General features: G+C 41.5%; 2 protein-coding genes across 2 annotated transcripts; both read left to right on the top strand.

The window, feature by feature from the left end:
* Positions 1 to 3,159: 3,159 nt before the first annotated feature.
* glrx2 (glutaredoxin 2) lies at positions 3,160 to 7,271 on the top strand. Its single transcript, XM_084547685.1, has 4 exons — positions 3,160 to 3,394; positions 4,543 to 4,609; positions 5,172 to 5,348; positions 6,283 to 7,271. Exons 1-4 carry the CDS (start codon positions 3,285 to 3,287, stop codon positions 6,445 to 6,447), a joined length of 519 nt encoding a protein of 172 aa, XP_084403811.1. The 5' UTR covers positions 3,160 to 3,284; the 3' UTR covers positions 6,448 to 7,271.
* A 101-nt stretch (positions 7,272 to 7,372) lies between these two features.
* uchl5 (ubiquitin carboxyl-terminal hydrolase L5) lies at positions 7,373 to 14,967 on the top strand. Its single transcript, XM_084547684.1, has 11 exons — positions 7,373 to 7,635; positions 8,065 to 8,128; positions 8,229 to 8,334; positions 9,478 to 9,603; positions 10,080 to 10,141; positions 10,490 to 10,620; positions 10,846 to 10,909; positions 10,995 to 11,097; positions 13,627 to 13,740; positions 13,925 to 14,023; positions 14,540 to 14,967. The coding sequence occupies exons 1-11, from the start codon at positions 7,560 to 7,562 to the stop codon at positions 14,582 to 14,584; spliced, it is 990 nt and encodes a 329-aa protein (XP_084403810.1). The 5' UTR covers positions 7,373 to 7,559; the 3' UTR covers positions 14,585 to 14,967.
* The last annotated feature ends 908 nt before the right edge of the window (positions 14,968 to 15,875 follow it).

The raw sequence follows: 15,875 nt of genomic DNA, 5'->3' as shown, positions 1-15,875 counted from the left end.
GTATGACATGAAGGGCAGCACAGTGTGGTTAGCACTGATGCCTCATAGCAAGAAGGTTCTGGGTTCTAATCCAAGCCGACTGGGGCCTTTCTGCATGGGTTCTCTCCAGGTACTCCAGCTTCCTTCCACCATCCAAAGACATGCTGGTTAGGTTCATTGGTGATTCTAAATTGGCCGTAGGTGTGAGTGTGAATGGTTGTCTGTCTCTCTGTGTTAGCCCTGTGATAGACTGGAGACCTGTCCAGGGTCTACCCCGCCTCTCGCCCGTTGACAGCTGGGACAGACTCTAGCCCCCCCGCGACCCCTCACAGGACAAGCGGTTACATAATACGACATAATTTTTATTTTTTTTACCATACCCGTGTTTGGTGTCTTTCTCTTTCATCACGTAGAGTAGAATCGGCTGGTTCGGCAAAACCTGCCCATCCAATCCCACTTTCACGCATGGACTTCTACACCCGGTTTATTTCTATACTATCATACTTAAGCTATCACATCTGCAGTTTTTAATCATCTGTCTACATCAAACAAAGACTGGTAGAGAGGTTCAAACTTCACTTGCTGACGGCAGCGCTCCAGGTAACCTATTATTTTTTTTTTTTATTATGCCACTTTGAAAACGTCACATGGTCTGACCTAGAGTAGCATAGCAAAGGTTAAATGATATGCTCCTCTCTATGAGATTACGCTGGCCACTCTGAGCAGCTATAAACCCTTTTTTTGATGTCTGTCACGGTTATGCAACATGTGAACTTGTTGGTGCTGAGCCTAACTGAACTCGAACCGTCTTGGTTTTCTCGGTGTCCCTGAGGAGAACGTGTACCTGACGTTAATAGCTCTCACCCCATGCGACCCCTAAGTCGAACTAAAGGACGTGGATGAATGAAGTGCACGGAAATGTAACATTGCGATTGGATTTATATCGCAACATTAAGGCCGGAAGAAGCAGTGTGAACATCTTCCACTGTGTTGACTCTAATTTGTCAAAGTGAGGACTAATGACAGTGAGATGTGTGATATAGATCACACTAATGGCTGCTCAGTCTTTAGCAAAGACAAATCACCCACAGCGAACAATGTCCATTTTCTATCTGCTCCATGTATCCGGTTCATCCAGATGCTGTAACCTCTCTGCTATGTACGACCTTGTGTCAGATTTAAATTCACGTTCCTTTGTTAATTTGCATACGTCCCAGCATGTTCATCTGTGCCAGGAAGACCGTTTAGATACCGAGCCAACCTTTCCGTCACAAATTAGTCGGCTGCGCAGCGTTCAGCAGCGCAAACGGGCCCGCCGACCATTTGTCAACAGATGCAGTTCCACGTGTCGGCGTTTCATTGCGGCTGGAAATGTTTCTGCATGCCTCATTACCAACCGGTTTTGCACGAGGAGGGGGTGCACGGGTTTTCCTGAACATGCCTGAAATAGTAATACATTTTTTTTAAACTCGTTTCTTAAATTCATGTCACTTTTAAGCGACGTAGCCGATTTCCAGACAACACAAGACATCATTTGTGGCCACTTGGTTGCCCTTTGAGAATAAACCAGTGTGAGCTTCTTTACGGTGCTTAATTAGTCCATTAATAAGGGAATAAATCTTTTTTTTTTTTGTTAATCTAGGAACGCAAACTTTAATTTTATGACATGAGGTCATATGCCTTTTAGTGGCTATTTCCATGGCAACTGTGCAGCCAGCCAGTGGGAAACAGTTTTTCTTTTGCCCTTTTGCCCAACATTTGCTGAAAAGAAGATAACCTCAATATATGTTATGTTAACTTGATGTGCTTCAAGGACAGATGAGTCCAAACACACACACACATGAATCCAAACACACACACACACACACACACTGCTGTATGAAGATGATGGATGAAGCCTTCTCCCAGTAGGAAGCGTGTAGACGGCGAGGAAGAGCCTGATCCGTCTAGTGCCATCAAAATGACTGAAGTTATGGATCAGCTGGACATTCAATCTATCCAGTCCTCCTCGTCTGTTATCATGTGTATCAATGCTGTGAGTCTATTCTTCACAGCCCTTTTTTTTTTTTTTTTAACATTTCTGGTTTTATGTCCAGATATCACCCACTCCGGGGCAAAACAGCTGATTTCTTTGATGACGTGAATCCACTCTGAAGTGATGTATTTCTCCCCTGGCTTTGAAAACAACAACAACAAAAAAAGATTGCTGAAGTGAGACACTTCCGCGCTGCCTCATCTGATATCTTTAGATTTGTGATTGATTGATTCCCCGGCCTGTGAGCCTGCTGTGGGCAAACACGGTGAATGGGAAACGGTTACCTCCGTACTAATGCATTTCCTCCTGCATTTGAAGAGGGAGGGGAAACGAGAAACCTTTGAGGATAAAGGCAGGAACGATATGCATTTGTAGCAGGTTTGAGGTTTGGGCGTGCAGACACAGCGAGATAAAAGAAGAATCTTATCTCGCCTCCCCGCTGATTTTGACCTATTCAGTTTGGTTCTGTTTCATTTATATAGTGCTATCATAACATGTATCACCTCAAGGCACTTTACATAGGGAGGTCGTGACACTGCAGCGTTTTAGGCGGAAACAAATCAATCCTCTCACAAGCAGAGCACCTTTTTAGCTGGACGAAACCACCAGTAAAAGCTGACCTTGGGTGAGTGGTGGTGTGCTGCACCTGAATACATACGCATGTGTGTTTTGGGGCACTTTATTCTTCATGTATTTTGGAAGCTACTGGAACTACACTCATGGACTATTCTGCCTTTGTTAGAGGAAAAAGAAGGAGCAAGGCTGCCTGATTTTTTTCTGTTTTACCTATTTATGTATGTCCGAATTTATGTTCGTTGCACTGACAAAGACCTGGTGGAGATTTCTTTCTTATATATGCAAGAAAGTGCAGTACAGTATGAAACATGACATATGTAATACATTTTTAAAAAACAAAAAGATCAAATCAGCTGCTCCTCTGCTTTGAGTGAAAATTTTGCGTTTAATAAAAACAAATGATGCGACAGAGACTGTAGATTTACACCTTTAATTACGTTTTTAATATACAGTAGTCTCTGAATAAATACAATGCCAATCTCCTGAAGTAAACCACGTGTTTGCCACGCCTCCACGTTTGTTTTTGAGGACCTTACGTTACGTTACGTTCAGACGTCGGCTTGCGTCAGGAACTACTTCCGGTGCTCACGTAAGGTAGGCTCAGGCGTCAACAAAGTAAATAAAGGGGCAAAAGCGGGTGCGCTGCAACAGGCAGGGTGCTGTGTAGCTTCAGAGCTGCTTGTACACTAACCGCATGTTCCAGCCAGGACAAACGCTCGATTCTTTTTTGGCCTTATGTTCCTTCTTCTCCATGTTTTTCCGAGCAGGATCTCTTCCTAGGGTGGCATGGACCGGCTGCCGAAGGTCATTCCCGTTAGCTTGACTACATAAATAGCAAGCTTATTTATCTAGCTCAATAAATCTGCCACACAACCACTGAAAACCATGAATTCGTTCTGTTAACGTTTGCAAATAATACAACGTCGTTTGACGCATCTTTTTGTTCCGAGAGCTGCCCATTCGCTGCCGCGCTACCTTACGCCAATGTGTCATAATAACCTGACATAATTTAAGATAAATCATTTTTAAAGTAACTTACAAGTTACAAACACACAAAGCAAACACGATTTATGATTCGATTCATTCTTCTGGTAAATTCGGCATATATGAGACCCGTCAGTGATGCGTTACTTCATAAAATATCAACTTTTTACTTGTCACTGCTGTTAGCTTAAGCGCTAGCTAACGTTCTGCTCTGCACTAAATGTGTTGCAATGGCCTGCCGCGTTACAACTGGACACGTTTAAATCGATTCGAATCGAGTTCTCTGATGTGTATCAAACGTACGCCGAATTCACAAGAAGCCGGTAACGTTTAATGTCAGACCGAGAACCGCGTTTCAGAAAGCGTGATTCGTCTCAAATCGGCCTGCGGGCTTGGTGTTGCAAGATCCCTGTGGAGTTTTGCGTGCCACCTGCCCACGTCAAATCTGGGCTACCTACTAGTGTAGTGAAGACCATATGTACTCCTAATCCTGGATTAACTAGTGTACAAACGCTAGACAGGTCGTAATAAGAAGCAATACGGCGCTTGTGTTTACTCTCTACCTGCAACGATGTTCATGGACATATTTAGAGCAGCAGCTATCCTTCTGCTAGATATTATTTTGATGCAAATTGTTTGCCTTCAAATCGTCTCTTCATTTGATCTCTTCACGTGTCGAAGGTTATTGCATGGGTTTCCTTATACCCCGTGTGTGTGTGTGTGTTTGTGTGTGTTAGATTCTGCTAGATTATAATGCATAAAAGCCTCTCGGTGTACATTACACTAATATTGCTTACCTTGTGTGTAAACTACTGTTTTACTGTAGTGCTTATATTTTTTTTACTACTGGCTGAAGCTACAAGAATACATTTCACTGTGCATTGTACTGTGTATAACTGTGCATGTGACAAATAAAACATATCTATCTATCTATCTATCTATCTAATATTGCAATTTGTCTTTTTCAGAATGGGGAACTTTACATCCTCCGTTCCTCGCGGTGGGGCCAGCACGGCCTGTGTACAGTATGTGCAAGTAAGAACTGTACATTTTTACAGATAAGATATCAGCTTCTTGTTTGGGTACAGTAGTTTGCTGTGGATCTCTCAGCAGCTGAGCTTTAATGCCGTCTGTGTCTGATAAGTTTGTATTTGGAACAGATCTCTTATCGGTTTGTTCTTGTGTATCACTTCCTGCCTGGTGTTTTCTGTACTTTAGAGTCAAAAATCTGTGATTAATTGGGATCTGTGACTCTTAACTTTGTTAAAAAAACAAAAAACAAAACACAGATATCCAAAAGCTACAACAGACAGAGCCCTAAAATATCCTCAATGTTGTGCAGCGTGAGACTGATTCCCTGCCCCTTGTTAAATACAAGGCAAATCCACATTTCTCAATTAGATGAAATGAATTTCTAAATTATATTAATCCTGTAGCGTAGGTCTACTTTAGGCAAGAGTCAAAACTCATGAAATTATTTAACAAAATGCAGTTTCCTTTAGCTATGCCTCAGCAACTCACTTTAGGTCTGATATATAAAGGCTTGCTCTGTCTTCTGCTGCTGTTAAATGAATTCCTTTTTTGCCTGTCCTTGCAGGAGATGGTGTCACAGAACTGCGTGGTGATATTTTCCAAGACCACCTGTCCTTACTGTAAAATGGCCAAAAATGTGTTCAATGAAATTGGAGCGAACTACAAAGTGATTGAACTGGACGAGCACAACGATGGGAGGAGATTGCAAGAGGCCTTAGCTCAGATGACTGGTGCCAGAACGGTAAGAACCTCCGTCATGTTCTCCGATCCCGGTTTCAAAGTAACGTCACAGCCTGTTATTTTAACAGTCTAAAAAAAGAGAGGGGGAAAAAATTATAAAAACATGCATGGTTCTCAGTCTGTTTGTTCTGGGAGCTCTGCGTTTAAGTTAAATTTAGGTGCAGTTGACGCATGTTTTTGTTGGAGCTGCAGCCAAATAGCTCAAGATAAAGAGCCAAGAGGAAAGCTGCATCTTTTCAGAGATAGACCACACAACTGCATCGCTGCAACACACAACTTGTGATTGGTGCAGATTGCATGGCCAGACAGAAAATTCTCCCTCCTTCTTCTTCTCCTTTTTTGTTGAAGTGATTTCAACTTTTTTTTTTTTTACAACAGTTATTAGCTCCAACTCCAACAGGAGCTGCCCAGAGAAACTCTACACTGCTGACTAACCGCAGACTAGCACTTGAATACAGCACAGTCTACCCACACTAGTATAAATAATTACAAAGACATGGGCTACCCATGTAGATCCGTTACGGGAACTAAGCTTTATGCAATGTTCATGCTACAAGCGACCAAGTTATAAACAGGCAAATGTAGCATGCTACGTTATCATTGAGGTACCGAGTTTTGCTCAGGTGTTTGCTGACACTGTGACATCGTCATCCATTTAAAAATATGTACAAACCATATCTGAACAAACCATTACTGTCCTCTACACTTCAGTTGCTTGTTTTGGTTATTGAATTTTAGAAATTAAAATAGAAACAGCTCCACCCTTAATTCAAATACAATTTACAATATAATTATAGCTTGAAGAAGTAATTTTCGAGCAGAACACAGTTTTAATACAGTGTCAGGATGTGTAAGGATGTCAGGTGACTCATAAAGGTTGAAGGTATAACTCTGGACACGCCACGCTGAGGTCACGATATGATTCATTTGTCCAGGTGCCGCGAGTCTTCATCAATGGCAACTGCATCGGCGGCGGCTCCGACACCAAACAGCTCCATCGGCAGGGAAGGCTGTTGCCCCTCATCGAGCAGTGCACCCCCTGCTGCGCCGCGGCCGGACCCGAAGGCTCAGGCAGCGGACAGTTCGAGTCCGCCAAATGACTAACCGTTCTTGTATTTTTTTTCAATCCTGTAATTATGAAATGTTTGACAGACCTCATGTTGCAAGTTGTACGCTGCTTGATCATGACTTTGTTGTTTATTCATCAAAGTACAGTGGATACTTGACGTTCAGAATGCATACAGTTGCATCTAGGGATGTACAGTATTATTATTATTAAAGCCAGCCTCTTTTAAATTAATTCTCATACTTCTGCACGGTTGTTTTAATTGCACAGTAGCATCATTCAGCTGTGAACATCATTGAATACATCATTGCATGTGAATACATTTAGACATTTTGTATTTTGTAATTGTCAAAGCATTTTTATGAACTGCAAATCTGAGATTTTAGAAGTAGCTGTCAACTGTTTTTTTTTTATTTATTGGGAATTATGTGTGAATGTTCTCAGTCATCCAGGTCATAGTACATCCAAAAAAGTTTAAAAAAGGAAACTCCTATTTAAACCTCAAACTTCCCAACCAGTCCCCTACTAACTGAAGAAGCTACTCGACTGCGTGGTGAAACTTCTTCTCAAAAAACTCCAGTTGCCTTTTTTAAACTTTTTTGGATATTGGGAATTCAGTTTATTAAATTGGTGTATTGATAAGGAGTATTGTTGCCGGTCAGTGCTAATAATATATTGTTTAAGGTGTAAACTCTTCTTAATTCAGTGGCTGTATGTCTATGTTCAATTAAAATGAATGAAATCCGTTATCCGCTTGTATTTGTATCCTCACACAAGGTGCATCCTTTTGTTCACCTCGTCCTCGTAGAAGGGCGGGTAATAGTTGGCGTTTATCAAAAAGCTATTCTTTACTCATTATTAGAGTTTCTATTTATTAATAACGGACAATCGTATATCTTGATAGTTACTTGTAGTCGATGTTTTGAATTAATTTAACATAAAAACGATTAGTCTCCTCTCGACGGTGTAAGCCTTGACAACAAAACGCGCGCACCCAGCCTGCCCACGATGCGCCGCATCCTGGTGAGGTCACTGCAGTGCTTCGGTTATATTAGCTTGACTAGCGGGTGCGCGGCTAAGCTAATAGCATCTCCTCGATTTATGTGTACGGTAGGTTGAAAAAAAAAAAAAACAACGCCGCGAAGAATGACTGGAAGCGCAGGAGAATGGTGTTTGATGGAGAGCGACCCCGGGGTGTTCACGGAGCTCATTAAAGGTTTTGGTGAGTGACCGTTTTGTGTAGCGTCTAGCTGCTCATTCAATAAAGTGGCTAGCCGACGGCGCTAGCTAGCTAGCTAGCTGCTCCAACGCTCTCTGTATCATTTAAACTAGCCACTGTTGATTTCCGTTGCAAAAAGAAAACAAAACACGTTACAGGCTATGTATTCTTTAAGTGACACACACACACACTATGCATTACTGCAAAACCTGTCCGTAATAATTAGGTAGCTTCAGCTAACTTAATTAGCTATGCTAAATGGCTAGCATTACTCAGCGTTCAAAACAACGGCGGGTGAAAACAAACCCCAATGAATGACATTTGGAGCCTCTTCCTCTGCTGTCAAATCGCCACCGAGAGATCATAAAAAAACAAAACAAACATTCATCTCCAGACTGTATGGGTGCTAAACGCTTTACTTGTCATTGTCAGGCTGCAAAGGAGCCCAGGTTGAAGAGATATGGAGCATGGAGCCAGAGAACTTTGACAACTTGAAGTATGTTCATCCGTGCAACGTTTCCACCCTGCGTGGTTCCTCTGAAATAAGTTTTTATTATTATTATTATTATTATTTTAATGTGTGCAATCTGTTCCAGACCTGTTCACGGGTTGATTTTCCTCTTCAAGTGGCAGCCGGGTGAAGAGCCAGCAGGGTCGATTGTGCAGGATTCAAGGCTGGACCAGATCTTCTTTGCAAAACAAGTACGTTTGTTTTTTTGTTTTTTTGTCAAAAGAAAACATATGAATTGAACAGTCAGATTTTCTTGTTAGGTTGTGGTATACACCGATAAGCCATAATAGCGAATACTGGCAGCTGTCAGTGGGTGGCACATATACTAGACAGCAAGTGAACATTTTATCCTCAAAGTTGGATGTTAGAAGCAGAAAAAAATGGACAAGCGTAAGGATTTGAACGACCTTGGCAAGGACTAAATCGTGACGGTTAAAGGACTGGGTCAGAGCATTTCCAAAACTGCAGCTCTTGCAGGGTGTCCCTGGTTTACAGTGGTCACTATCTATCGAAAAGTGGTCCCAGGATGTAAAAGCATTGAGTGAGCGATGGATGAAAGAACCACAGGGGGGTGGCCATAGCTCACCTGTGCGCATGGGGAAACAAAGGCTAAGTGTCAGAACCAACAGTGGATCAGTCCAGTCAGGGTGTCCATGCTAATCCCTCTCCACTGCTTAAAGCTCATCCAGTGGAGGACCACAGAGCAACGGAAGAATGTGGCCTGGTCTGATGATTCTCATTTTCTTTAACACGATATGGATAGCCAGGTGCATGTGTGTCATTTATCCGGGTAATATATGGCACCACGATGCAAGGAACAACCTCTTCTTCTACTGCCTGCCATCAGGGTGTGCTTGATCTGCAACAGTGTTAAGGTGGTGGTACCTGTCAAAGTCACTTCCAAATAAACGCCAGGAACCACGTTTCCCAAGAGAACGTTACGGTTTTAATGTCGTGGCTGATCGGTGTATAAAAAAATTATATTGGTTCATAGCAGTACACGGAGTAAGCGAGATAAAGGTGCATAAATCTAATACCTTTTGGTGTAACTTTTGATTTAATACAACTTAGCATGTTCTTTGCGTTAGATAATGAATTGCTGCTCTTCTACTAGCCCGTGACAAAGTGTAAAGACGCTGTGATGCGACAAGCGGCTTCTCTACGTGGTTTCCAGAAAAATAAATAATTCATCAAATGGTGATCAACACCTTTTTTTTTTTTTTTTTTTTTTTTTATTTAGAGATCTGATCTGTCAGTCCGTGCAGAATGTGTGAAACTCGTAGCATGCACCAGTAAGCCGATTCTTTTATCTGTGATTCTGTGTGTGTTTTCAGGTCATTAACAACGCTTGTGCCACCCAGGCGATAGTCAGCGTTCTGCTCAACTGCACCCATCCAGACATGTTGCTCGGAGACACGCTGACAGAGTTCAGAGAGTTCTCGCAGAGTTTCGACGCAGCTGTACGTTGATCGTCTTTATGTCTGTTTACACTTTTTTTTTTTTGTTTGCGAGTCCAGGACTTCAATTCTAAGTAAGTTCTTAAGAATAATGCTGGTACTCCTCCCACCCTCGGAGCAGTTATTCATTACAGTCATTTCCCGTTGTAATTCCAGCGCTGGCAGTTTTATCCTTTTACCATGAAGATTCAGTGGTCTGACCTTCAAATATTCAAGAGAACCACACAGATCTGTGATGCCAGGTTTATTAAATTTACTCTAAGCCATTTCAGAATAAGGTAACAATTGATTATGAGGGAAATTAAACTAGATTAGTCATGGACTATAGTCAGTAATTGTGACGTTAATGGAAATTGAAAAGCACATGAGCCTGTTACCAGAAAAGGAACGGACCTTTAGTGCTCTTTACGCCGCTGCATTATTAGGGAGGAAGTGCTACACAGCCAGAATGATAATCCTCCATCTTCTCCTTTCCTCAGATGAAAGGTTTGGCTCTCAGCAACTCTGAAGTGATCCGACAAGTTCACAACAGCTTTGCAAGGTAAGCCCCTGCTCATATCATATCCAGCTGGAGAGGCTCAGTTTGATTGGCTTCATGTTATTTTTAGCTTCTCGTTCTAACTCGGTGAAGAGTGATTGGCCCATTTGTTGCTAATGCACCATTTGGCTTTAGTGAAAGAGACAAATCTGAGAAAGGTTCATTTGTTGATAACCCCAAAATGCTGGAGTGCTGAATCTGTTAAATTTAGGAAAAGGGTGAAATTTAAAAAAACGATTTCCTCATGTGAAGCACTTTAACAGATTACATTGTGAGATCTTCTATTGAGGCCAAAGTTTTCGTACATCGTATTCATCTATTGACTGATCTTGTGCGTCGTCGTCTTTGCAGGCAGCAGATGTTTGAATTTGATGCAAAGTCTACAGCAAAAGACGAGGACGCCTTCCACTTCGTCAGCTACGTCCCTGTAAACGGCAGACTATACGAGCTGGACGGGCTTCGAGAGGGACCGATCGACCTGGGTCAGCAGAAAAAAAACTCATTTGTTATTTTTATTTTCCTGCAGTTTAATGTTTCAAGTCTCTCCGTGTGAGTCCCTGCCGTGCACTGCTGATTCGTCTTCTTGGCCATGATCCATTTCCCATAAACCTGCCTGTTTTATGATGATGCACAGCTCGCAGTCGCTGCTGATTTCCATATATACGGTGTTATTTATTCCTTTTTGTTTTTTGGTGGATTGTCACCAGGTGCATGCAGCCAGGATGACTGGATCGGCGCGGTTCGCCCGGTGATCGAGAAAAGAATACAGAAGTAAGAGTCATTTGTACTTTTATTTTAGATGAATCTCGCCTCCACCAGGTGCTTTCCAATTACAGTCCATCGGTTCTCTTTTAAGGTACAGCGAGGGAGAAATCCGGTTCAACTTAATGGCCATCGTGTCGGACAGAAAGATGATATACGAGAGGAAAATCGCGGAGCTCCAAACGCAGCTTACCGAGGTGAGTGGTAGCAGAAGAGCTGAATCCAGCGCAGACATAACAAAGAATAATTTATCCTCTTGCTTTCTCCCTTGGAGGCTGCATGTAAAATTCATCAACTGGCAGCTCTCAAAGGTTTGATATCATATCTGCGGTGTGCTTAAAGTTAAAAATAAACAGCGCTGTGTTTTGCGGATCCCATCCTGCAATGTCTTATTCATCAAATTTCTCCCGTTACACACGATGCGTCAGATACAACTACATATCTCCTGCTGAGCTGCAACATCTAACATCTAACATATGACAGGAGCTTGAGGTTAACGACAGGAACCCGCTCAGCATCTTGGAATATTATGAAGAGTTGTGACATCAGTTCAAGTCAGAGAAGTGAGAGAACAAAGTCGGTTTTAAAGTAGAAGTCAACGGATATTTAAACATTCAATAGATGTTCAGGAATTCATCAAAACATCTTTTAGAACATTTTAAAAAATGTGGTAGTCGCCCATTTTTATGTTGCAGTTGACGATGAAAATCCTGGAAATGTTTTATTCTGCATTGAGTTTGGATGCTGCCACAACTAACCACACCTAATAACGTTAGGTTAAGGTGTATCATCTGATCACACCCTGAGAAGACAATCTGCATCACTGCAGCGAGTTCAAACCTTCAACCACTGGAGGTCAGCAAAAACGAGGTTTTGTTAGGTGTTGGAAACAATAAATCATGCAAGGATGAATGCTTTGTTAGATGCTGCTGAGATGCAAACTCACTCAACATATTGTCTCCTGCCACAGATCCTCCTCTCATTTGTTTTTATTAATGAAATAACCAGTATTTTAGTTGTTAGTCACATAAGTTTAATAAATGTGATGCCTTATCCCTATCTAGCCTCAAATCAGAGTGATAAGTCCAGGGCTGCGTATCGCAAGGTTTCAGTTTGATTTATCAGTTAATTGAGATGAATACACCGATCAGGCATAACATTATGACCACCTTCTTAATATAGTGTAGGTTTCCCTTGTGCCTCCAAAACAGTTGTGACTCATCAGAGAATGGACATGGGCCTTCTGAGGGTGTCCTGTAGTGTCTGGTAACAGAATGTTATTAGTTGGTATTAGGGTTGCAAAATTCCGGGAATTTTCAAAGTTGTAAACTTTCCATGGGAATTAACGGGAATATATGGGAATTAACGGGAATTAACGGGAATATATGGGAATAAACAGGAATAAATAAGAAATTTACAAAATTGAAGGTTGGCCCTTAACAGGGAACTTAAATATAGTTGGGGGGAATATATTGTAGCATAGTCTTGGCTAAAACAACCAGATTTAATGCAAGTACACTCCTCAATCACATGCACACAGCACACTGCTTACTGCAGGGCTATTGAGGCCACGCCCCCTACATGAAGCCTGGAGGATACACTTTTGAGCTCAAAGCACAAGACTATTCAAGCCACACATTTGAGCCCGCGGACTATATAAAGTCATGTAAGTTTTGATAATATCATGGGGTAAATATATTTGATCTATAACGTTATTAATGTTTAACTTGCAAATATTAAATAAAAATGTATTAATACAGTAGCTAACTATCTGGTAAGTTAGGTGCTAAATGAAAGCTATTTTTGAAATGTCATGTTTTTGTATTATTTTGCATGGATGTCTGCTTATGACAAAAAATATTTACATTTATTTTTGGATATGATACAGTTTGTTTAAATTACCCCCAGTTTCCAGTTAATTCCCATAAATTCCCAATAATTCCCATAATTCCCATAATTCCCATGGAAAGTTTCTAATTTGGAATATTTCCAAAATTCCCCAGTTTAACTTCCCATGGAAAGTTTCTGGAAATTTACCGGACATTTTCCACCCCTTTGCAACCCTAGTTGGTATCAAACTCGTTTTAGTTCGGGGGCCACATACAGCCCAATTTGATCCCAAGCGGGCCGGACCAGTAAGTTAATAAACTATGAGTAACGACGACTCTAGATTTATTTCCATTTGTTTTAATGCAAAGAAGAAAAAGTGAATTAGGAGAATGTTTGCATTTAATAAACTTAAAAAAAAATAATTTCTTAAGAAAAATAAGTGTAATTTGGGCACATTGCTATCTGCTGTTTAGTCCTGGGTCTCAGTGTTGTGTTCTGTCCACTTCTCTTTTTAAAACAGTGGACAAATTAGGCATAGCAGTTATTTTCATTGAAAAATTGCAGACTTCACTTTGCAAATTCATTCTTTGGGCCAGATTTGACCTTATGGCGGGCTGCTTTTGGCCCCCGGGCCGTATGTTTGACACCTATGGGTTAAGGGGAGGGGTCTCTGTGCAATTAGATTAGTCCATGAGTGACAGAGATCCAAAATATGACAGTCTTGCAAGGTCTCTAACGAGAGAAGGCAGGAAATGGCATATGGTTAAAATTTAAAAAATGATTCAAGGATTTTATTAACCTTTATCGTTTCTTTCAAATCAAGTTGGATTTGGATCAGAAAAGCGTTTATATACGTTTATCCATATGAACCTGTTTCTTCCCCGTCTCGTTACCAGGATGAACCAATGGACACAGACCAGAGCAGCACGTTTCTCAGCTCCATCCAGTCAGAGATCGCCAAGTACCAGCTCCTCATTGAAGAGGAAAATCAGAAACTTAAAAGATATAAGGTGGGTCTCTCCTCCACTACAGGCAGTATTTCATGTGACATCAATTGTCATAAAGATACAGAGAGCCGGCTCGTGAGAACTGTATGTTTTGTTTTCTTTTAAGGCGCAGCTGAAAGTAATTTAATACAGAGACATTTTGTACGTTTCCTCCTTGGTGCCACATCACTCTTCCTTGTTCTTACAGATTGAAAACATTCGGCGGAAACACAACTACCTTCCGTTCATCATGGAGCTTCTGAAGACCCTGGCAGAGTACCAACAGCTAATACCTTTGGTGGAGAAGGTATTTACTCCTTCCTTTTCGGTAGCTTTCCACGGCCTTATTTACTTTCAGCGCACGAGCATCTGCTGGATACTCTTCCGTTATAAATTCACATTATTTTAACAAGCCGCGTGGACAGGTATTTTCTTTAGGAGGATTGATAGAGAGCGAATGAAGGAAGTTAAGGAAAAACAACAAATGAGATGAAGGCATCTATTCTGTGTTTTCATTGTCTGTCCACTAGAGGGCGTGCTTTATTTCCATATGGTCTCGTTAATGGAAAGTTCTTTTTGTTTCTCGATGTTGTAGGTGTGTACCTGTGTCGCAACAACAATTATAGTTTGTTTGTTTAGTGACGAGTCTTTCCTCATTCATGTGTAAATATAGAACATCAGTCATAAATAGCTCTAAAGCACTTGGTTAATTGTTATCTAGCCGGACAATAAAAAGGACGTAAATGGGTTTTATTATTAGGCAGATTAGATTGCTGTATTCTGTCGACAATAATGCGCATTGTCTCTGGGTTTGTCTCATCAGGCAAAGGAGAAACAAAGCGCCAAAAAAGCCCAGGAGGCCAAGTGAACAACAACAACAACAACAACAACAACACACGCTTTCACCAGAGAGAGAAACCTCTTGAGTACACACACGAAAAAAAACACACATCCATCCAGAACCCCTACAGTCACACGTTCATCAGTGAGAATGCTGCACATCAGCTGTCAAATTCATATTAATGACCGTGGATGGCCTGCAGCACTCTCTCTCTCTTTCTCTCTCTCACTGTGGCGTCCTGTGAACCATCCAGACTACTACAGATTAAGAACTGCACTGCAGGTGTAGCAGAGAGACTCTCCACATGTGTGTGTGTGTGTGTGTTTGATTGTCCGTCGGCTCTAATGCATGATAGAAGGAAACGTCAAATATGTTCTGTCTTATTTTCATAATAAAATGTCTACATGTCGGCGAGCTGCGTTTTTGTTGGACAGATTTTCGAAAACAAATAGTTCCGTCCCGCAATTCAGTTTTGTCTGCAGACATTTGTCCTGTCGGTGCCGTTTAGCTGGAAATAGAGGAGCATTACCGCCACCTACTGGTGTGGCAGTGGAATGACAGGGGCCATAAACCCCATATCAGACTTGGATTAATTTTACTGATCCACAAGGGAAATTGCTCGGCCACAGTAGCTCAGTTGCACTTAAAAAAAGGTTTAAGATAGTTAAAAGCAAAAATAAATAATAATAAAACAGTATTAGCAAACGTATACAAGAAATAGAAGTAAGTATACACTATCTACATACAGGTAGGATAAATGATGATGGACTGAGGAGCATCAACATGAATAAGAAGCAGTCAATTATACATTTAAAGTTTCTAACTGTATTTAAGAAACATAATGATACCAATTCTTTACTTCAGCAGATCTGTGTGTCCTTATAATAATAGCACAGAATCAAGCCTGCCAAGTTTTTCTAAGTGCACCGCTAAGAAAGAAAACTGGATCATGTTTAATGACGCATTTTGTCTTTTCGTACTCACAGCATCATGTTGATGTTTTGAACATGGGACCCTGTAGTGGCCTCTCCGATTTGTCTTGTAAATCAGAACCAGAGGAGCCTGACTTATTGCACATGAACAGAGTGTACGTCTAAACGCCTGTGCAGCCTTGACGTATCTGCCGGTCTGCTGACCAAAGTAGGACGTGGCCTGTTTCTAAATTTGGCTCCAGTGTTTACATTTACACCTTGAGTACTCCTTGGACCGGAGCCCAGTCGTCCGTTGCCAAGCTCGAGCATGGCAACAAATGAAAACTCACCGGTTTTACTACCAGCCCGAACGAGACACGGAGAGAACAGTGTGTCTGCTTTGTCGT

The sequence above is a fragment of the Chelon labrosus genome, assembly GCF_963514085.1.
Source record: "Chelon labrosus genome assembly, chromosome: 7".
Classification (NCBI taxonomy): domain Eukaryota; kingdom Metazoa; phylum Chordata; class Actinopteri; order Mugiliformes; family Mugilidae; genus Chelon; species Chelon labrosus.
The sequence above is the reverse complement of the archived record's forward strand: the minus strand, read 5'-3'. Positions and strand labels throughout refer to the sequence as shown.